We start from the raw sequence: 24,585 nt of genomic DNA, 5'->3' as shown, positions 1-24,585 counted from the left end.
AAATAGTACCGTTAAGAATTTATAACAGAATGAGCTAGATTCCTGCCACGTCTCCATAATCGTGGCACAAATCCCGGAATAAGATTGTACGATTTCGTACTAGGCGGTTAGACAGTTGTATCAAGAATACTCCCTATTGTAAATAGAAATATTCCTTATTTAGGGTTCCCCTATTATATAAAGGGGACCCCAATCATTTGTAAGATCATCTGATCACTGAAAAAAGAATATACTCTCTACTTTTTGTCTACTATTCATCAGCATTGTCCTTTAGCTCCACTGTTATTATTTTACTTATCTTATTTTATAGCTATTAGCCTGTCTCGAGGTCACCATCTCGAGTTCGCTACTGCCGAGTTACGTTGGTTTGATTCACTAATCTCTTTTATCTTTACTTCTTATTTCTTGATTATTAATTGGTATTGAACTAAATCACATATCTTTAAAACCACAAATCAAATTTAATTGTTACTCGTATTTTCGAGGTAAACATAATTAACAATAAAATTGACCATATTAACCTTAATTTGTTCATTGGAACTATAACAAATACTCCTAGGTTCTTTACTCTAAATGCTACTTTGGGAAAAAAGAAGTTAATTCCTTCTTGATATACGAAAAAAAATTAAATATTGTGGATCATAAAAGGGCTACAAATCAATTAAAGTGGACCGAAGAAAGTGGATTTGTTCGCTTGAATCTTTTTTGTTCCCTTCTCTCTCTCAAAAGTTATATTGAGAACTTCAAATGCAATACTTAATTGTATAACTAATATTATAAGGGGTCATTTGGTAGGAAGGATAAGAAAAAATAATCCTGACATTAATATTAAGTACAATCTTATCCTTGTTTGATTACTAACCTTGTGATAAGTTATTTCAAGGTTAAAATTAGTATTGAGGTAACTTATACTTGTCAGATGGTGGAATAGTGATCACAAAATAAAGAAGTAAAATCAAAAACCCCAAGATTAATATAATATACCAAATAATTAATAAAAAATAATATTATAATAACTAATCTCAGCATCTTCAAACCAAATGACGCCTAAATTCTTTACTTATGACTAACCCAACCCAAAACAGTCTTTTTATAGCAACTAAAGGGTAAAAAAGTCAAATAACATTTCAAATAATTTCCGCTGCCAAACTAATTTTTCTGGTACGCGCAAATACAGTTGCCATTTAAACCTTTTCACAAAAAAGAGTTATAGTATTTAACTTCCAGAAATAGAGAGAGAGAGAGAGCCCATACCGCCAAAGCAATCATCATATAATAAAGACTACTGGAGTAGTACATACTGCATTGAACCTCTGAAGATAGAGAGAAAATCTTTAACCACAATTGTGGGAAATTTGTTTGAAGAATTTGTTGCATAAGTTGGAAAATTGAAGTGGAACTGTTATCTTTGGAGTTGGATAATATTTCAAATGGGGGATTCACAGAAGGATTCATGTAGAATGGAAGGGTGGTTATATTTGGTTCGCTCCAATCGGTTTGGACTTCAGTATTCTAGAAAACGCTACTTTCTTCTTCACGATCACCTTCTCAAGAGCTTTAAATCAGACCCTGTTTCAAACAACGAGGTCCATCATTTTCTCTCTCTCACTCTCTCTCTCTCTGTGTCTTGTTGCCATATATAGTGCTAATTCTTGATAAACTATTTGGGTTCTAGTTTTTTTTGTTAAAGTTTAGCATTGACAAGAATGGCTTAAGTTTAATTGATATCAAGTTCTTGCCAACTTGTAATCTGATTGCCTATATGTGCTATGTTATTTCTTTGTGCTTATACTAACCATCAGAGGCAAGTAACGCTGCACCCAATTCTTTGTGACAATGTGTTCGGAATTAATACATACCCACACAAACATTTATTTATATGCATGCCGAGGCGGATCCTGGGTTCTGGATTTTAGTCCTTTTGAGTTACTACGTTCTAAGTTAATAATTTATATATAGGAAATAAATTTTTAAAGAAATATAATAGTCCAAAGCTACTGGGTTCTATCGAATCGATACCTTCTAACTCTACATCTGCCCCTATATGCATGTAGCGCCAAGTTCACAAGGGTGATTTTCTTTTTGATAATAGTAACTTAATTAATATGTATGGAAGAAGTGCCAGTATAAGAAGGTAGTTTCCAAGCTTTCAAAAGTTCATAGAACCACATTATAAGCGCCAGGGATGCTATATCCCTTACTTACCGCCTTCATTTCCTATGTCTGAATGCCCAGCTGAACATGATATCCTTCAGTATAGCTGGCATTAACAATTGTTTGCCAAATAAGCTCAGCGTTGTCCACCATAACTAACTCGATAAATGGCAGTGTACCAGTAAGTGATTCATATCCTCTCCCCATAGTTTGCTTTTTTCGCACCATCTGATCCGAGAAATCCTTTCTTCTCGTCCACTTAGGAGGGTGTGAAAATCAGTGCGGATTATGCTTGAAAACTAATGTTTGACAAGTAAACAGTACCTGACAACATTCAAGTATGGATATGGACTCATCGAAATGCAGGTAATCATTCCGCTCGTAGGAGAAGTGATGGCCATTCTCAAGGATCAAAAAGACTGAGTTTAGTATGGGAAATGTACACGAACTTTGTTCCTCTCTCTTTAAGAGCCTATAGTAGAAACACTTTACTAAGAAAATACTCCTCTCCGCACCATTTCCGAAGGGAGCCTTGGAGCAACGGTAAAGTTGTCTCCATGTAGACTTTAGGTCACGGGGTCGAGCCGTGGAATCAGCCACTGGCGCTTATGTCAGGGTAGGTTGCCTACATCGCATCCCTTGGGGTGCGACCCTTTCCCGACCCTACGTGAATGCGGGATGCTTTGTGTACCGGGCTGCCTCTCTGCACTATTTTCAGGCATCCTTCTTCATCAGTGGATGTTTTGCCTATGGTGTGGCTCCATCAAGTTTTGGTGTTCATCAATCTCCCAATTCTGCAATTATTGTCTTCTGGCTTGTAAAGTACAGAGACAATAGAGAAATCTCTCTTATGTTGTATTCAAGAAGTAACAAGTATATATACAAGTAAATAGAGCCCTAACTATGGAAAGAATCAAAAAGGAAATCCTATAAATATGCTGTGAATCCCTATAATTATGCTAGCTATGTATATTACATAAGATTATGTCTACATTCAGATTATGTCTACATTCATTATATAACACTCCCCCTCAAGCTGGAGCATAGATATTGATCATGCCCAGCTTGTTACAAAGGTAATCAACTCGAATTCCTTTCAACGCCTTTGTGAATAAATCAACCGGTTGCTCTCCAGTCTAAACGTAGCCAGTGGAGATCAAATTCTCCTGAATCTTCTCATGAATAAAATGACAGTCAACCTCAATATGCTTAGTTCTTTCATGATACACCGAATTTGACGCAATATGGAGGGCAGCTTGATTGTCACACCAGAGTTTTGCTGGTATTGGATGCTCTAACCCAATTTCAGTCAACAGATGATGTATCCACATAATCTCACATGTAGACTGTGGCATAGCTCTATACTTGGATTCTGCGCTGGATCGAGATACAACACTTTGTTTCTTACTCCTCCATGATACTAGGTTTCCTCCAACAAAGACACAATAACCTGTAGTAGATCTTCTATCAATTTTCGATCCAGCCCAGTCAGCATCTGCAAAACACTCAATACGAGTATGATTGTGATTGCTATATAATATGCCAAGTCCAGAAGCTCCTTTCAAGTAACACAAAATCTGTTCCAAAGCTGCTCGATGTTTGACCGTTGGTGCAGACATGAACTGGCTAACAACACTTACCGCAAAAGCAATATCTGGACGAGTCACAGTAAGGTAGTTTAATTTCCCAACTAACCTCTTGTATCTCTATGGATCGTCAAAAGGATCACCATCATCTTTCATAAGATGCACATTAGGAACCATTGGAGTACTGCAAGGTTTAGCTGCCAACTTTCCAGTTTTTGCAAGCAAGTCAAGAATGTACTTTCTCTGAGACAAAAGAATTCCCTTCTTGCTTCTATTTACTTCTACTCCCAAAAAGTATTTCAACTGGCCCAAGTCCTTTGTATGAAACCTAGTATGCAGAAAAGACTTGAGGGAAGAAATCCCCGCATAGTCACTTCATGTGATAGCAATATCATCAACATATACAACAAGGAGAATAGTGCCTGCTACTGATTTCCGATAGAAGACTAAGTTATCACACTTACTCATTTTCAACCCAAACTCCTGAACTACCTAACTGAACTTGCCAAACCAAGCTCGTGGACTCTGCTTCAAGCCATACAAAGACTTCTTCAATGATAGACTTACCCATACTCCCCCTGAGCAACAAAATCGGGTGGTTGCTCCATATACACTTCCTCCTGAAGATCACCATGTACGAACGCATTCTTGATATCCAACTGATGTGAAGGCCAATTCTTAGACGTAGCTAGAGAAATAAATAAGCGGACATAAATGAGTTTGGCAATCGGGGAGAAGGTGTCAGAATAATCCACCCCATAAGTCTGAGCATACCCGTTCGCCACAAGTCTGGCCTTAAGTCTTGCCACAGAACCATCTGGATTAACTTTAACTGTAAAGACCCACTTGTATCCCACCGGTTTCTTTCCCTTTGGTAAATCTACCAAATCCCATGTGTGGTTATCCTCTAAAGCATGTATTTCCTCAAGCATTGCATCAGACCATTTGGGATGATTCAAAGCCTCCTTCACTTTTTTGGGTACGGAAGAGTCTGGAGAAGTAATCATAGATCTAGACGTAGAGGATAAGTGGTCATAGGAAACAAAATTAGCAACAGAATATGTCGATTTGCAAGTACGTGTACCTTTGCAAAGAGCAATAGGAAGGTCAAGGTTATCCGGAGGATCAGGCAAAGGAGGATCAGATGATGCAGGAACTGGTGCAGGACATGTATAATTTGTCTCTCGCCTCCGCGAATAAACTTGAACAATTGGAGGTCTTGCTAACACAGTTGGAGCAGGTACTGAAGGCATAATAGTCGATTGGTGCTCAATAGAAGAACTGAGAGATTGAAGAGTATCATCTGATTGTTTTGTCAAAGTACGGGTAACCTGATATACTAGCCACTCATCTTCCTCCCCCTGGCTTGTAGAAATGAGAGGTGCATAGAAGAATGGTGTAGTCTCTGAAAATCACATCAATTGACACTAAATATTTGCCAAGCTCAGTAGAATAACATCGATACCCCTTATGAAGGCGAGAATAGCCCAGGAAAACACACTTCACAGCCTTGGGATCCAACTTGGTAAGAGATGGTCGAACATCTCGAACATAACATGTGCTTCCAAACACCTTAGGTTCCACTATAAGGCGCATTACGGTCGAGTACACTATATGGCATGCGATTAATCAGAAAACAAGCCGTAGAAACCGCATCAGCCCAGAACTGTTTAGGAACCTACATTTGGAACAAAAGTGCTCGGGCTGTCTCAAGTAGATGCCTATTCTTCCTCTCAGCATCTCCATTTTGAGAGGGTGTATCAACACATGAAGACTGATGTAATATACCATGTTGTCTCATGTAGGACTGAAATAACTCTCACATGTATTCTTTAGCGTTATCACTCCTTAGAGTACGTACTGAAGCATTGAATTGAGTTTTAACTTCATCACAAAAGGCAGAAAAATGAGTAAACACTTCAGAGCGGCTCTTCATAAAGTAAATCCAAGTCATTCGAGAAAAATTATCCACAAAAGTGACAAAATACTTATGCCCAGTTTTAGAAACAAACGGACATGGTCCCCAAACATCAGAATGGACTAACTCAAAAGCTGACTCAGCTCGCTTATTAACCCTTGGACTTAACGAGATGCGATGGTGTTTTGCAAATTGACATGACTCACAATCCAATGATGAAATATTCTGAAACTGAGGACAGAGCTTCTTTATCGAAGGCAAAGAGGGATGCCAAGTTGACAATGTTCTTCAAAAGGAGACACGATACTAGAGCATGCAACAGACCGTGGCTCCCATACATCAAAGATGTAGAGATCACCAGATATATATCCTTTACCAATAACCTGCATCGTCTTAAGATCTAGAAACAAACAATGATTCGGGAAAGAATGCAACACAACAATTAAGGCCTTTGGTAATTTTACTAACAGAAATCAAGTTAAAGGCCAAGTTTGGTAGACTTAATACAGATGACACGGTAATAGAGGAAGTTGGTTTAACAGTCCCAGATCCAACACTGCTAGAAGTTGATCTATCAGCTACAGTAACCGGAGAGGATGCTTTATGTGAGCGAAAGCTAGAAAAAATATTTGGATTACCTGTCATGTGATTTGTGGCACCTGAATCGATCACCCATTTATTGGAAGAGATGATAAGACATGTTTTATCTGACCCAACAAAGGCAGTAACTGAAGAAGATTCCTTAACTAAATTATGATATTGAAGGAATTTTAGAAACTCATCCGAAACCAAGATTGTTGGACTATGAGTTATTGCATTATTATTCTTTACCATCATTTTTTCCTTTCAATAACAAACTGATTAAACTAAAAGAGGTCCCCGAAGCTAAAAGATACCCAAACAGATCCTGGTAGATACGAAATCAACAATCTATTGAACATGATTCAACTTTAATAATCCACTCAACCAAACCAGAGAACCAAACGAATTTGTCCCCAACTCAAACAAAATCAGAGACCAACAAAGTTTCTGATAAGGAAAGACCCAACTGACAATATCAAGCCACTAATAAATCACCACAATGAGTCAAAAATAAAGATGCAAGCTTCTCACACAGGCAGCCTCCAAGAAATATACCACAAAATTAAAGAAATCGAATAACCAATAAACCGGACTCAAACCTGATCAAACAAAGTGAGAATAAGATCTGGTCTGAGGTTGTTCTTTGCCAAAATATGGTTCTATGATCAGAGAACCACCACAAGTCAACTGGAAATGTCAAAATGACCTCAGATTAGCTTCCGGCCAAGGAATTTCCAGCAGCGGATTCGACTCAACTCCGACGAGCAGTAGACCTGCTCGATACCATGTAAAGTATAAAGACAATAGAGAAATCTCTCTTGTGTTGTATTCAAGAAGTAACAAGTATATATACAAGTACATAAAGCCCTAACTATGGAAAGAATCAAAAAGGAAATCCTATAAATCTGCTGTGAATCCCTATAATTATGCTAGCTATGTATATTACATAAGATTATGTCTACATTCATTATCTAACATGGCTCAAAATGTAAGCAGCTAATCAGACTTTCATCTCTGTACCACATATTCTTCTTATAACTCTGTTCCCATGTGCTGTTTTGAATTTTATGTTCCACTGAACTCCTCCCATCCTTTCATTATCTTCATCCACAATCTACAACCATACGGTATCGTAGCGACCTCAGTTCTCTAACCCCTTCTTTGGTGACATATATATATTCTGTCATTGTCCTCCATAGGGCTTTCTCCTCATTGCCAAATCTCCAATAACCACTTCCCCTGTAAAGCTTTCTTATGTCGCCTAAAACGTTCACCTCAATCCCTCCAAGTTTTTCGAAGATGTCACTGTCTTCAAGTCTATTCGAAGCAAATTCATATCACCTCCTTTCTATTCCATAGAAAATTCCTTTGGAGTCTCTTCAACTACCTGTGACCTCGGCAGGCCTTGCACGATGGAAATGTAACATGTCATAGTGTGCTCTTGATCAAAATCTTCTTTCTCCCTTTTTATATGTACTTCTTTTTCCAGCTGGTCATTTTCCTTCGACTTTTGGAAGATTAAATTCTAATCGCTTTGTTCTTTTAACTAAAAACACACAACTTATTAATTTGATTCTAGAATAATTCTATGAAATTAGAGCAGACTTATAGCAAGGATGTCAATAATAACTTTTCACTTTGAAGTTTGAACCTCCAGTTGATTTCAAAATGTCTCCACAGTCCTCACAAATTCTAAGGACTTAATGTTTTCGGTAGCATGCCCATCATTGCATATTTTAATACTTATTCTTCAAGTTTTGCATAGAAATCGTTGTTTCTGGAAAATCTTATGATTTTTTCTCATCTAAAGAATGATAAATATCACAATTAGCTACATTTTACTTTTAAATAAAAGAAAGAGTCTAAGGAGAAATCTCTATGTTGGTCCATACTAATATTCTTGTAAGTCGGTTCTCTCTTCCCATACGTCATCCTTTAGTGTTGATTACCTCGTTGTTTAGCTGTATTTAAGTGGCGGACTCGGCTTTTTATGGATTATAACTTGCTTACAGCTCTTCAATTGTCTCTAGAATGGTCAGGTATCAACTTTCATCTTCAAGTAGATGAAAATTTTATTTTTTTCCAGTTCTTCTGTCCTAGCTTTCCTTGAGCCGAGGGTCTTTCAGAAACAGCCTCTCTACCCCTCCGGGGTAGGGGTAAGGTTTGCGTACACTCTACCCTCCCCAGACCTCACTTTTGAGATTTTTACTGGGTTGTTGTTGTTGCTTTTGTCCTAGCTTTCTTTGGAATTATTCATTTGCCACATTATCAGGACTCAATGCAATATGCCCTGTTGATTTTTCTGTAGGATCCTGTTAGAAGTGCTGTTATTAATTCCAGCATTAGGGTGACAGACAATGGGAGAGAGAGCATTCAAAGAAAAGTAAGATCTTTATCCCAGTCCCTATACATGACAGAGATTGTTTTTTCAGATTGGATTTTTCTCATTAAATGCGTTGACTTCCTTATTAAGACTTTCTGGTTTGTTACTTCTGCATTCTCCCAGGTCGTCTTCATATTCACCCTATACAGTGCCTCAAATCATAATGATCAGTTGAAGGTGCGGAAATTACCCTTCTCCCTGTTTTAGCTTTTATTTTTTGAGACCAAGAGTGTCTAAAGAAAATTTACGAACAACAGTTAGGAGCAAACAATCCTGAGGAAGCAGCAAGATGGATCCAGGCCCTTCAGGAAGCTGCTTTACAGGTATAAACTAGTAAATACTAAATATGAGCTGTTAACGTCTCCCTTTGTTAGCAACTGATGATAATGAATAATTGTAGCATAAAGGAAGTGCAGTTGATTGTCCAAGGAACGATTCGCAGTCTTTGAGGTATATTGATTTGGTGTATCTATCTTACTTCGCCAAGGATCTTGGAGATAGTTATTCTTCGTACTAATATCTGTTGCTTTTCTCTTGCTGATTTCCCCTTCTTCTTTTTTTCCTGCCACACAGGTTAAATAGTTCCAGCAAGTCTCATGGTCTGAATTCCATTAATTGGACTCTTTGTTCATCCTCAGTGGCAGATGCTATGACATCTGATGTTGTTGCACCATCGTCCTGGACAATCTTTGGTGGTCAGAATGGTAGGTTCTAATGATTGATATGTTAAAGAAGCTGGAATTCCATGTATGATTTTTGCTCTTACGATGATTTAATTCGTCCTTGAGGGTCTCATCAAGGATTTCTGTTGCAATGTGTTTGATCATTTTCTTTAAAATTCTTGTAATTCCTAATTAGCTCTCCTGCGAGGAAGGAGACATTGTTTGCTTTATCTTGGGAAATTTTGATGCTCATTTCTCTGGCTTTCTTTGCTAAATGGTCGCCTCCTCTCCATTTGTTACTCCCTTTCCGTTGGTTCTTAAATCACTTGGGCATGCAGGTCTTCGCCTATTTAAGGAAGCTAAAGATAGGGAATCTCATGGGAAGGTAACCTAATAGTTTCCAGCTCCTATGGCAGTAAACTTAGAAGCTCATGTTGCTGAACTTGTCTCATGCTGTGCAGTGGGATGATCACCCTGCAATAATGGCTGTTGGTGTAGTCGATGGAACTTCAGAGGCCATTTTTCAAACACTCATGTCACTTGGTCCTTCAAGATCGGAGTGAGTTGCAAGTCTTTAACTAAATTCTTTATACAAGCTTCAGTTGCAGAGACTTCACTGCTAGTAAAATCAGTCCCTCTATACATATAAAGCATAACTAAGACTTGAATAAGTTAATACCAGAAAACATATGCCTTTCTAGGAAATAACACAGAGAGAACTTTTTAAGACCAAAAAGATACTGTACTTAAGCTTAAGTTCAAGTGTATATTTTGCTTACTTTTAGGTGCGACATGGCTGTGGCAAATGTTTTAGACCCCAACACCATGCTCGACTTTCTTAGTTTATTACACAACATGTAATGCCCACACTTCTCTTTTGGATGTACTCATGCCAGCTTTGCACTGACTCACATCAATGAATCTTACCTTATCCCCCCAAAAAAAAAATACTCAGCACTATGAAAGTGTTTTTTCCTGCAGTAGTTAAATCAGAATAAAACTAGAGAATTGAATTGTGAGTTTTGTGAATCATATTGAATTGAGAATTGACACTTATTGTATAAACAAAAAATGGAAAGATTTAGGTAAAATGTTTGTATGTGAGTGCTTATAAAAAGAATGTTTACGCACCCGTAGTTGAGTCCAGTTATCATGGTATATGGAGTAGATGGCATATTGTAAAATTAATCTAAATGCAGCTTTCATTGCCTTTATCGGTGGGAGATTGGAAATACGAAATAATGGGTTACAGTTCGTCACCTGTTTGTTATTTTTAACCCAAGTATATATTCTTTGTATCCTTATACTGATATGTATTTTATTTTCCAGATGGGATTTCTGTTACTACAAGGGCAGTGTCATTGAACACCTTGATGGTCACACTGATATTGTTCACAAGCTTCTACGTCGGGATTGGCTACCTTGGTCTGACACATGATATTCACTCTCCAAACTGTTTGTAGTTTGTCAGGGTTTATAATTAACATAAGTTATTGCAGGAGTATGAAGAGAAGAGATCTTCTTTTGCGGCGCTATTGGAGAAGGGAGGATGACGGAACATATGGTAACAATTTCTTTGTTTAAGTGGTCTTTGGCTGCTTTTAAGCTGCTAGGTATGAGTATGACCTATCTGTTTACTCCTGCAGTTATTCTGTACCATTCGGTGTTTCATCAGAAGTGTCCACGTCAGAAGGGCTATGTTCGTGCCTGCCTAAAAAGTAATATATGCCTACTACGTAGAATGAGTATAAAGTTCGATTTTGTCACAACTTGTGGATATGCAATTTTATCATGGATGATCTAAAACTGAGAAATTCTCATAGTGCATGGATGCCTAATTTTCTGCAGATCGTGCATGGTTGATAATTTGATAGTTACATCACATGAGTCATATGCTTCTGCCGCCTTGTTTTTTTTTGCACAAGACTACCTTTAGTAGAGCTGCACATTATGGATATACTTTGTTAATCATTGCAGGTGGAGGATATGTAATATCTCCTGTGAATCAAAGGAAGCAGTCAGTAGTCAAGCATATGCTTGCTATTGATTGGAGATTCTGGAAGTCTTACTTACGAACATCTTCAGCCAGATGTATAACAATCCACATGCTAGAGAGACTCGCTGGTGTGTTTTTATAGATCTAGTTTCATGCACGTTTATTAGTTAATTTTATTCATATTTACACTTTATGACTGCTCATGGGGGCACAACTAGTAATTTACTGCTGCATTTGTAGCATTAAGGGAGCTTTTTAGGGCAAAATTAGGAGATTGCTCTTCCTCATATTTCTTGGAGGAGCAGATGAGAAACAAAAGACTGCATCAAATTGAAGAAGTTAAGGTTGAAGTACAAAACAGATTGGAAAATAGGAAGAATAAGGCAGATATGGAGGAGGAAGAAGTGGCTAAATCACCTTCTGAACATGCAAGCTTGATGGGATTAAATGATGCATCGGATGAGTTTTTTGATGTCTCTGAACCACTTGATTATGATGAATCAGAAAATGGCTGGCCTTCTGATTTTGGCCCAGAAACGTACTCTCAGGTATTACATGTTTAAGCTATTATTTTTGGAAGAGCTTTCCAGGAATTCAGGAGGCTAGGCATGAATTTCATTATAAAAGCATGCCTATCAATTGCCACAAGTAATTAAAGATGTGAAACTTTCTTTCAATTAACTTCTACTTGAACAGCACCTTATGTATGTTTATGTGGTCTAGATTATGTCTTTTATCTGGTTTTAAGGCATATAGACTTGAATCAAACAAATATGCAGTCTTTTATGACTTCCACATCTTAGGTATTGCCGACAATGTTAATAGATTAAATTGATTTTCTTACCCCCTAACCCACGCCACCTCCCGAAGAAAGCTTCATTTCTCTCTGGGTATTTATTGATTCCCTTCATTAAATCCTAATGTGTCTATTTTGGACCTTATCCCCTCTTGCTCGTACTTGCCTTGACCCATCATCTTGTTGCAGATCAGTACATCTCCAGATTTTTCTTTTCTCTTGTATTTCCTTATGTCTCTCTCTTTCTTTGTGTTTTTTCCTTTTTCTTTTTTTAGGACACGCGGCATGCCAGATTATCATCTGCTGTTGTTTTTGTGAAAAAGTTGCATGACCTTGCTGGTGAGTTTGATGTGTGTTGCTATTTTGACAACCTCAATTAATGGAAATGTTGAAGTTTTGAGGATTGAGATTCTTTTCAACTGCAGTTCAAAAGCGGGGTTATGTAGATCTGCATGAGAAGGCGAAGGAAAGTACATTGTTGTGCTACTACGGGTCCACTCTTACAAAAGATCCAACTTGTAATTTGCCTTGCAGTTGGACCCAAACAGATCCGTCAACTTTTCTTATTCGGGGAGAGACTTATCTAGAAGATCGTAAGAAGGTGGGATTTCATAGTTGATTTTGTTATAAATGTCTTGTTATTTCATAAGCATGTTCTGATTCAATTTTGTGTGGTTCATCTGTCTCAACTGATCTTGAGAACTGGAAAAGCTTCCCTTTTAAAATTGATTTCTGTGGTTTGATTTCCGGCTGTATAATGATTAATTTTTTAACCTAACCTACTGATCATCGCTCGGCAAAAGCCACAATATCTTTCTGTACCACAGCTAAGTGTTAGTTAAATTGTATTAAACAAAACCCATTGTTTGTGATACCATCATTCCTAAAACATGTCAAAAATGGCATACCAGCAAGGAAAGTTCACTCTAGAAAACCTGCAGGCTTCTTGGCTAGTTGTCTGCTACGCTAGTGTGCATGAGACTCATGTCAAATTTGTTTAGTTCACAATTATATTTCAAAGCTAAGTGCTTTGTCCTTATTTTATGTCATTCGCTGGTTGTGTGCCTGTTACAGATCAAGGCAAAAGGCACGTTGATGCAAATGGTTGCTGCAGATTGGCTGAAGTCTGACAAGCGAGAAGATGATCTTGGTGGTCGCCCTGGGGGCATTGTTCAGGTTGCTTCTCTTATTCTGTGAAGACAATGACACTTAACATACACATGTAGTCTGTAAACCTGCTGCTTACCAGTTTTTATCTGCAGAAATATGCAGCTAAGGGTGGTCCAGAATTTTTCTTCATTGTGAATATACAGGTATATTCTCTAGCTTCTTTTATATGTCTTTTCTTTTTTCCTTCAGAATTCCAGAGAAATCCGTCATGTAGCTGAATGTTTCTTACATTCAGGTACCAGGTTCAACAACATACAGCCTTGGTCTCTACTATATGATGGACACTCCAATAGAAAATGCACCCTTGCTGGAGAGTTTCGTCAAAGGAGATGATGCTTATAGAAATTCAAGTTTCAAGCTCATACCGTACATATCCAAGGTTTGTTTTCTGATAATTGAGATTGAACAGATTCTCTTTTTCACAAGTTTAATAATAATTATTTTTATTTAAGTTGCTCAACGCATTAGTAAAAGCTAGGGCATGCCATCAGTCTTGTTACGTTTGCACTGAGCCATATCAATGTTCTTGAGAATGGTTGGTGGTAGAACTTTTGCCCTGTACCTTCCTGAGTTCGCAGCTATTGACTGCACAGCAGCAAGTTGCTCTCACAATCTTAAGAAAACTGAATGCCTCTTCCAGTTCCAATGACAGACATGAACCTTTTCACTTCTCAGAGGTCAATTTTACAACTTCAAGTAATTTTTCAACAATAAAAACAATCATAACCGAACAAATTTAATTTAATGGAGAAATGCAGAGAGGGATATTGCATGCTCAAGTTATTTTCCCAAAATACATGTCATCCTAGAGTCCTGCATCGTAATTCTTTTCTGCTTTCTTGTTAGCTTTTTGGTTGGACTATGTGCTTTTATCAGCACTGCTAATAGCACTTTAACAATTTTTCAATCCTTTTAAAGATCAGGAATCTTGATTTTTTTTTTTATTTTTGTCAGGGACCATGGTTAGTCAAGCAGAGTGTTGGGAAGAAAGCATGCATTGTAGGTCAAGCACTTGAAATTAATTATTTTCGGGGAAAGAACTACTTGGAGGTAAATTTCAAGAGTACTTTGACAGGAAATGATGCTTTAATTTTGTTTGCATGTGTAGCTGCTAATAGTTGGTGCAGTTAATACGGCCATTTCCAAGATGTGTGAATGAACTACTTCCACTATGGCAGAAGTTCAATATCTCCTCTCGACGAAAGTAGAATACTTTTACCAAGTTAATAACATAGATACTAGCTTGAGTCTTGAACCAATGTGGGACATCTAACAACCCATACTCCTTGCTGAGATTTGAACTTCTCAGCAGAGGTGTGTAGTCATCAATACTTTTCGGTTGCACTAATTTCATGTGGATGAGTTCATGGGTTTTAGGTTATTTCTTTTCATCTTCCTTTTAGTTGGTGTGTGCGACAAAGGATAGAAGATTACTGGGGAGGGGGAGGGCTTTCAGTTTCTGTTTGATTCATGTGGCAATTTGTGGATTGCTGTTATATGTTGACGCGTTTGTAGGTCAAAATTTAATTATCTTTAGAATAATAGGTGAAATACTCCTCCTTGTATTGACATTCAAATCCCTCCACAGTGAAACATCTTTTAACGTGGAAGAAATTTTTTCCTCATAGCGGATTCTCAAAAAATTTTGTGGTCTTTCAGCTTGATATCGATGTTGGCTCTTCTACTGTGGCAAGGGGAGTCGTAAGCCTTGTTGTTGGATATCTAAACAACCTTGTCATTGAAATGGCGTTTCTTGTCCAGGTAATGTTCATGTCCCATTCTCCATTTAAGCATATGGTTTTAAATTGTGGAAAGTGCCAATGTTGTCAATTACATTGAATTTCAATGAGGTTGACAAGCATTGAGTGTCTTATTGGAACAACTATCTGAAATATCTTTCTTCACAGGCCAACACAACAGAGGAGCTTCCTGAATATCTTCTTGGAACATGCCGTCTTAATCATCTCGATGTCTCTAAAGCTGTTCAAGCGAAACCATGATCTATGTATGTGTGTGTATATATAGGTTACTCCAGATTTGCATAGGCAACATGGACGATACCGATATAGAACTGCAAAAGCTTTACGAAAGTGACTATTCTTTGATTCAATCAAATAGCATGCCAGCAGTCTGCTGCATTGGTGTCAGCTGTATAGTTTGCAGAAATACACAGTTTTTACTAAATGGTGAACTCAATTGTGAGGATATGCTTTTTTTCTTAAGGAAAATATGCCTTTTTTTTTTTCTGACTGTTTGTAATGTACTCAAAGAAATAAGAGAATAGTGACACGAAGGAATTTTTATTATTGAATTGGATGTCTCAATCAACAGTACAACAATTATTGAATTTCAACTAGTAACTAAGGTTTGACTTCATTAATGAGCTTCCACTTGAAATGAAGAAGGAAGATGAGAAGTAAGAAGGATGGAGAAAATCGAGAAGGAGAAGAAATGAGAAGAAAGAAATAACAGAAAATTACCGGTCCAAAACTAACTCCTCAGTCCAACTGGAAGGTTGTTATACAGTTGGCCCATAACAACTTGCAGCCCAATAGATCACCACAATTCCTTTATTAATGAACTATTAATCTCAGCCATTCTTTAGGATGCTGATACTTGCATCTAAAGCCTCCACGTTTCTTCTCTAATCTAATCTCCTTACACGTGTAATGTCTTACTTATACACTAATATCTTCTTTCCCAATTCATTTCCGACCTTATTCGATATTATCTAAACCCTAACAATCCCTTCCTCTTCAGACAGACCTTGTCCTCAAGGTCGTAGGTTAGCAACAAATGTCGGAAATTGACTGCGGATATAACCCCAGTCCTCCCACGTAGCATCTTCAGGACCAAGATTGGTCCACTGAACAAGCACCTTCACCATCACAGCGTTATTAAACTTCACCGTTCTTCGTTGAAGAATATCCAGTGGATGTACCAGTACACGGCCTTCACTATCGCACACTGGTGGCTGTTGTTGTGGTGTAATAGTTGGACCTACTCGGCGTTACAGCTAGGATATGTGGAAAACAGGGTGGAGCTAAGAGCCCGGCGATAACTCCAAACGATAAGCAACCGATCCCACACGCTGCAGAACTTTATAAGGTCCATAGTACTTAGCGCTCAACTTTAAGTTTCTTCTGACTGCTAGAGACGTTTGTCTGTAAGGTTGTAGCTTGAGATAAACCCATTCCCTTTCTGTTAAAACCCTATCTGTTCGATGTTGATCTGCATAGAATGTCATTCGTGCCTGGGCTTGAGAAAGGTTTTCCTTTAGATTTTGTAGCATCTGTTGTCTCTGGGATAAACAAACTCCCACTTGGGATTGAGTAGAGTGGGGTAATGACCCCAAGGAAATATGTGGGGGTGGGAATCCATATATCGCTTGAAAGGGTGTAGTCTTGAGGGAGTTGTGGTAGTTAGTGTTATACCACCATTCAGCTAAAGGTAGCCCTTTCACCCACTGTTTAGGGTGTGAGAACACCATTGCTCTTAGGTAGGATTCTAAGCACCTGTTGAGTCTTTCCGTTTGTCCATCCGTCTGGGGATGGTAAGCAGTAGATAGTTTCAGCTGAGTACCCATAGTTCTAAATAGTGTCTGCCAAAACTGGCTAGTGAACACCGAGTCCCTGTCCGATACTATTGATTTTGGAAGTCCATGTAGCCTGTAGACCTCCTTTAAGAATAACTCAGCCACATCTTGGGCTGTGTAGGGGTGTTTAAGGGCTAAGAAGTGGCCATATTTGGTTAGTCTTGTCACGACCCAAACCGATGGGCCGTGACGGGCACCCGATACCTTACTCAACCGAGTACCAACATAACGTATCTTTCATATCATTCTATCATAGGTAAATGAACTGGAGTAAAGCATGAGGGAATACAAACTTATACATATGAAGTACGGGCCTATAAGGCCGGCATGATTCTTTATATACTCGAAACATAGGCCGACAAGGCCATACAAGTATCCGTATACATGACATCTGTCTAAAAGCCTCTAAGAGTACATACTTATCATAAAGGTCGGGACATGGCCCCGCCATACCAAACAATACGCGTCTAAATCATATTGACCAAACAAGCAACTCTAGAGCAAATGGAGCGCACCAACATCTTCCGCTGAGCTGATAGCCTACTTGGAGGACTCTCGACCTATCTATCAGGACCTGCAGGCATGAAACACAGCGTCCCCAGCCAGAAGGGACGTCATTACGAATAATGTACCGAGTATGTAAGGCACATAATAAATACATAAACGACATGGAAGAAATATAGAGTAAGTGACTCAACCTGTAAGTCTGGATAACTCTGTAAATCATGAAATACTTATAGTGTCATCCATATGCGTATGAATGTCATATCGTGCATAGGTACATGTGTTCATAACATCATCAAGCATACGAGGGCATCCCATCATATCATCTCGGCCACTATGGGCAAAATCATCAACGTATACCAGCTGATCAGGTGGTGGTGCGTATATAACGCCATAACCTTTTCTCATAACCCATATATATATATATATATATATATATATAACACCATCTTATCATGGGTCAATGTGCATGTATAAATGCATGAAATGAATATGAAATACGTTAATAAAATCTCTCAGTACGTCATTAGACCATTATGCCTCTGATTAATATCATGAAATAAACTTTACCAACTTACGTATTTTTGAGACCCATGAACAGATGATAGAATAATATCACCCATGGGGAATCAAGAACGTAGGCATCTTTAGTTTTTTTATGAATAGAGTCATTTATGGAAGTTGTGCATTTGCTCGTTTCTTTTGTATCATTTGGATCATGCCAAAACGAAAGAAGGGATAGCCTTAACATACCTGGAGTAGGGAAAATCCGTATAATGTTCTTGGAAAAGATTGAACCGCACTCCTTTAGAACCGAAATTTTTTACATTGCTACGGTTCTAATAATTCTTGTTGGAATTGTTTGGATGCAAGAATTTCGTTGAAAACTTTGTAGGAAAATTGTAACGCCCGGTAGTGTCCTTGTACTCAAAACATGAGAATGAAATGTTTTGTATTTTAACCCTGTGAAACTAATCATAACTATTTATATGAAATACTATAATGATGAATCCTCTATTTTCTCTTCGATTTACTTTGCCCAGAAATCAATACAGAAAACAACAGAGGGCATTTCCGTACAGTGTGTGTGAGAGAGAAGATCTTGAAATGATAATGCAAATAGCAATTTTTTAAGTTGGTAAAACTATTTTCATTGTCATAGTAAGTTGGGAACCTGGATGCATTTGTTTAATGCACTCATTATCTTTTTTAATAAGGAATTTAATGCATCCTTTATAAATGTTTATCGTTGCCCATACTTGCCACCTAGCCAAAATGACTAAGAGTCATTTGGTTAAGAATTGGCTTGCTGCCACGTGGGGGTGGGGTGAGGATTTTAAATCTTTATCTATTAATTACTTAATTAGATAACATCCCGCTACCCGATAATTAACCAATTACCCACATAATGAAGAGTTATCTCAAATTACTTAAAATTCTACTTATTTTTAATACACTTTATACACTAGACTATTATGGTCATATGGTACCTTGCATGGTACTAGTCCATAAATATCGAGTATTATCGCTCGGCCCGTATTTTGTCCCAAATCGACAACCTTTAATGAAACTCATTTTCTTCTATTTGCTTACCTCCTCTCCCTCACGAATTTACTCATCATGCGTTTGAAATAGTATAATGCTTATAAACTCAAGAAAATCTCATCCCCGAGTCTACGTGAATTAACTGAAGATGAAACTTTAACATATGAAAATGTAGATGTAACATTCGGATCGTTCTCTAGACTCTGAGAGACAGCCAGTTATATGCTAAGTTTTCAAAATGTAAGTTTTGGCTGAGTTCAGTTGCTTGCTTGGGTCATGTTGTATCGGTAGAGGGTATTCAAGTGGATCCGAAGAAGATTGAAGCAGTGAAGAACTGGCCCAGACCCACATCAGCCACGGACATCCGTAGTTTCTTGGGTTTGGCGGGTTACCACCGCCGGTTTGTGGAGGGGTTTTCATCGATAGCAGCCCCGATGACCAGGTTGACCCAGAAGGGTGCCCTGTTTAGATGGTCGGACGAGTGTGAGGCGAGCTCCCAGAAGCTCAAGACTGCCTTGACTATGGCGTCGGTGTTGGTGTTGCCCACAGGTTCAGGGCCATATACAGTATATTATGACGCATCCCGTATTGGACTTGGTGCGGTATTGATGCAGGGTGGCAAGGTTATTGCATATGCTTCGCGGCAGTTGAAGATTCATGAGAAAAATTATCCAGTTCATGACTTGGAGCTAGCAGCCATTGTTCATGCGCTGAAGATTTGGAGGCACTATCTATATGGCGTGTCGTCTGAGGTGTTCACGGATCATAAGAGCTTGCAGTATTTGTTCAAGTAGAAAGACCTCAATTTGAGTCAAAGAAGGTGGTTGGAGCTATTGAAGGACTATGATATCACCATCTTGTATCATCCCGGGAAGGACAATGTGGTGGCCGATGCTTTGAGTAGGAAGTCAGCCAGTATGGGCAGCTTGCATATATTTCGGTTGGTAAGAGACCGTTGCATTAGATGTTTATGCTTTGGCCAATCAGTTCGTGAGGTTGGATGTTTCTGAGCCTAGCCGTGTTTTAGCTTGTACAGTCGCTCGGTCTTCCTTGTTTGAGCGTATCAGGGAGCGGCAGTATGATGACCCTCATTTGCTTGTCCTTAGGGAAAAATAGCAGCACGGTGATGCCAAGCAGGTTACGATTGGAGATCATGGAGTTTTGAGGATGCAAGGTCGTGTTTGTGTGCCTAATGTGGATGGGCTCTGTGAGTTGATTCTAGAGGAGGCCCACAGTTCCCGGTATTCTATCATCCGGACGCCGCTAAAATGTATCAGGACTTGCGGCAACATTATTGGTGGAGGAGGATGAAGAAGGATATTGTTGCATATGTAGCTCGGTGTTTAAATTGTTAGCAAGTAAAGTACGAGCATTAGAGACCCGGTGGTTTGCTTCAGAAGATTGAGATTCCTGAGTGGAAGTGGGAGCGTATCACTATGGATTTCGTTGTTGGACTCCCACGGACTTAGAGGAAGTTCGACGCAGCATGAGTTATTGTGGATAGGCTGACGAAGTCAGCACATTTCATTTCTGTGGCAGTTCCCTATTTTTCAGAGCAGTTGGTAGAGATTTATATCCGTGAGATCGTTCGTCTTCATGGTGTGCCCGTGTCTATCATTTTTGATTGAGGTATGCAGTTTACCTCGCATTTCTGGAGGGCAGTGCAGCGTGAGTTGGTTATGCGGGTCGAGTTGAGCACAGCATTTCATCCTCAGACGGACGGATAGTCCGAGCGTACTATTCAGATTTTGGAGGATATGCTCCGCGCCTGTGTTATTGACTTTCGAGGTTCTTGGAATCAGTTCTTGCCGTTAGCAGAGTTTGCCTACAACAACAGTTATCAGTCAAGCATCCAGATGGCTCCATATGAGGCATTGTATGGTAGACGGTGTCGATCGCCGGTTCGATAGTCTGAGCCGGGGGTGGCTCGGTTATAGGGCACAGATTTAGTGTAGGATGCCTTGGATAAGGATAAGATTATTCAGGATAGACTTCGTACAGCTCAGTCCATGCAAAAGAGATATGCTGACCGTAAGGTTCGTGATGTAGCATTCATGGTCGGAGAGAGAGTGTTGCTTCGGGTGTCACCCATGAAGGGTGTGATGCGATTTAGGAAGAAGAGCAAGTTAAGCCATAGGTTCATCAGGCCTTTTGAGATTCTTGATTGAGTGGGAGAGGCGGCTTACAAACTTGCGTTGCCACCAGGCTTATCAGCGGTACATCTAGTGTTTTATGTGTCCATGCTTCGGAAGTATCACGGCGATCCATCGCACGTGTTAGATTTCAGCACTGTCCAGTTGGACAAGGACTTGACCTACGAGGAGGAGCCGGTAGCTATTCTAGACCGGCATGTTCGTCAGTTGAGATCGAAGAGTTATCCTTCGGTTCGTGTGCAGTGGAGAGGTCAGCCTGTTGAGGCAGCTACCTGGGAGCCCGAGTCTGATATGCGGAGCAGATATCCCCATCTTTTCCCTAGCTCAGGTAATTTTCTATGTCCGTTCGAGGATGAACGACTCTTTTAGAGGTGGAGAATGTGATGACCCGAAAGGTCATCTTGTATTTAAGAATCCAATTCGGGGTTCCTAGGCCTTCAAAACCTCATTTTATTTCTCCTCAATTTGGGTGCGCAGTCCGGGCGCGTTTCGGGAAAGCCTCTATGCGGAAATTTGAGAAAATAATAATTTTTGCCTTTGAAAGTTGATTTTAGTGGACTACGATCAACATTTTGAGTAAACGAACCCGGATCCGTGTTTTGACGGTCCCGGAGGGTCCGCAGTAAAATATGGGACCTGGGCATATGCCCGAAATCGAATTCCGAGGTCCCTAGCCCGAGAAATGAATTTTTGATGAAAATTGTTAAACTGAAATTATCATGATTTTGAGAAAATGGTTAACAGTTGATCTCGTTGGTATCGGGTCCGTATTTTGGTTTCGGAACTTGGTACAGGTCCTTATGATATTTATACCTTTTCTGTGAAATTTGGTGAGAAACGGAACTGATTTGACGTGATTTGGACCTTTGGTTGAGAAAATAGAAGTTTTGAAACTTTCTTGAAAATTTCATGCAATTTGATGCTAAATTCGTAGTTCTAGGTGTTATTTTGGCGATTTAATTGCACGAGTAAGTTCGTATGATGTTTTAAGACTTGTGTGCATGTTTGGTTTGGAGCCCCGAGGGCTCGGGTGAGTTTAGGATAGGCTACGGGATGTTTAGACTTAGAAAATCTTGTATTGGATAGTTGCAGTGTTGTAGGTCTCGGATCTTGGAAGTGCGGCCGCAGGGGGGAATTCGCGGACCGTGGTAGAGGAATGCGGCCGCGGTGGGAACTTCGCGGACCGTGGTGGAGATTTTGCGGCCGCGCTGGGGATTTCGCGGACCGCATAATGAGGATCAGAGGGTGCTATATAAACGAGATTTTTCAGTCATTCTTCAATTTTTCAAACCCTAAAACATAAGAGGCGACTTTCCAAACCCTTCTTCTTCCCCAAATCATAAGTAAGTGATTATTAACTCATTTCTTTCGCTCTTTTACTTCTTTTTATAATATTTTCATCCTAGAATCTAGGGTTTTCATGGTGGAATTGGGGATTTTTGGGTAGAACTTAGAAATTCCGAAATTTGGAAATTTAGACCTAAAATTGAGGTCGGATTCCAAAACCAATTGTATATCCGGGCTCGGGGTGAATGGGTAATCGGATTTTGATTCGAATTTTGGGTTCGGATGAAGCGGGCCCGGGTGTTGACTTTTGTTGTCTTTTTTCAAAAATGGCCTAAATTGATTTCTTGCTATCATGGGCAGTTCCTAAGGCTTAAATTGAATCGTTTGGTTGGTAATTTGCTAGATTCTATTGGTCCAGAGGCTTGTGTGAAGGGAAAAGCTATGATTGAGCTTTGAGTAGCCCGCGGAGGCGAGGTAAGTGTTGTGGCTAACCATAGCTTGAGGGATTAGGTATTACTTGTCTATTTGCTACGTGTTTTGATATTGAGTACAATGTATAGGTAAGGTGACGGGTACCTATGCGTTGTTGTCGAGTCATAGCATGCGAGTTAGTCATATTCTTGTGACTGTTGTATTCCTTATTCGTACTGTTCATGCTTAAACTGGTTATTCCTCATGTTAAACAGTTCTTATCATGTTTTCCTGGAATTAGATATTGGTTGAGTATTGACTCAAGTTGAGCTTGATGTTGTGAAATTAAATATTGAAACAAAGCTTGTTATTGATAATTCCCTTGCCGGGTTGTTATTGTTCTGTTGTTTGAGTGAGGGAGAGTGTTAAAGCATGAAGGGTGATGCCGTGTAATATTTTATGAGTGAGTGATAATGGACGAAGGGTGATGCCGTGCCATATTCTGTGAGTGATAATGTACGAAGGGTGATGCCGTGCCGTTTCTATTGTTTCTTATGGTGAGGATGAGAGTAAAAGCACGAAGGGTGATGCCATGCACTTGTTTTGCGAGGTTTATTACTTTCGTTGGTGCAATGCATGTTATTTACTACGTTTCTGTACTGTCACTATTTTAAGGATCTGATATCCCCCCTCAGCATGTCTTCCCCCTTCCCGTTATAATCTGCTTAGTTTCTAGTTGTTGTTATTTTCTTGTATATGATTTAACTGTACAGGTTCATGTATTGTCTCGTCCTAGCCTCGTCACTACTTCGCCGAGGTTAGGCTCGGCACTTACCAGTACATGGGGTCGGTTGTAGTGATACTGCACTCTGCACTTTCTGTGCAAATTTTGATACTGAACCGTGTTGAACCGAGTTGAGGTGCTGCCTTAAGTCCTACGGGAGACCCAAGGTAGATCTGCCGGCGTTCGCAGATCCTGGAGTCCCCTTCCAGTTATTCCAGTTCACTGTTATTACTTTAATTCAAAGATAGTTGTATTTTCTTTCAGCCAGTACTTGTAGTGACTCTTAGAAGTTCGTGGATCGTAACACCAGATTTTGGGTAGTCGTGTATTAGCACTTGGATTATTATGAGATTCCGCACTCCTTTAATTTATCTTGTTTTAAATTGCTGCTATTTATTGGATTGGTCAGTGTTAGCGTATTTAATTCTCTATTTGTTGGCTTGCCTAGCATTCAGAAAGGTTAGGTGCCATCACGATCCCGCGGGTGTGAAATTCGGGTCGTGACACAAAGCCCTCTCCTTAAGCCAAGTGGCAGCCTAAAAAAGGCCACATGGCATAATTAGTCACTAATTAGTTATTTAGTTAATAATTAATTGTTAGCTATTATTTTTGAATTTATATATCTATACAAAACGAAAAAAACTATATATATATATTAATTGGTTACTTTACTTGAATTAATAAATATAGATATCTTATAATTAGTTATAACAAAAAAAAAAAATGAAGACATAAATATATAAGAAAATAACTAACTATTCAAATTGGGTGGGAGTACTTTCAAGTTTGGAGTTTTAAAATTATTTTAAAATAAAAAAAACAAAAATAAAAATAAAAATAAAAATAAAATTAGCTATAATAAAAAAGATAAGAAGAAAAATTACCTACTCAAATCGAGAGTAGTTTCAAGCTGGAGTTCTAAATTAATTTTAAAATAAAAAATTACCAATTCAAATTGGGGTGTAGTTTCAAGTTGGACTTTTAAAATTATTTTAAAATAGAAAAACGAAAATAAAGCAATAAAAAATTTTTTGATTCAAATTGTGGAATAGTTTCCTT

At 38.9% G+C, this 24,585-nt stretch overlaps 1 protein-coding gene across 1 annotated transcript; it reads left to right on the top strand.

Annotated features, from left to right (window-relative positions):
• LOC109226833 (protein ENHANCED DISEASE RESISTANCE 2) lies at positions 1,231 to 15,558 on the top strand. The gene is made up of 21 exons (XM_019391711.1): positions 1,231 to 1,586; positions 8,549 to 8,623; positions 8,747 to 8,800; positions 8,881 to 8,946; positions 9,024 to 9,073; positions 9,197 to 9,327; positions 9,624 to 9,670; positions 9,747 to 9,844; positions 10,615 to 10,710; positions 10,785 to 10,849; positions 10,932 to 11,003; positions 11,263 to 11,409; positions 11,522 to 11,829; positions 12,353 to 12,416; positions 12,503 to 12,678; positions 13,152 to 13,253; positions 13,340 to 13,390; positions 13,483 to 13,626; positions 14,202 to 14,297; positions 14,907 to 15,008; positions 15,155 to 15,558. The coding sequence occupies exons 1-21, from the start codon at positions 1,431 to 1,433 to the stop codon at positions 15,245 to 15,247; spliced, it is 2,193 nt and encodes a 730-aa protein (XP_019247256.1). The 5' UTR covers positions 1,231 to 1,430; the 3' UTR covers positions 15,248 to 15,558.

This window comes from Nicotiana attenuata, chromosome 6, assembly GCF_001879085.1.
Source record: "Nicotiana attenuata strain UT chromosome 6, NIATTr2, whole genome shotgun sequence".
In the NCBI taxonomy this organism is placed as follows: Eukaryota; Viridiplantae; Streptophyta; class Magnoliopsida; order Solanales; family Solanaceae; genus Nicotiana; species Nicotiana attenuata.
This window is presented reverse-complemented; position numbering and strand designations above follow the sequence as displayed.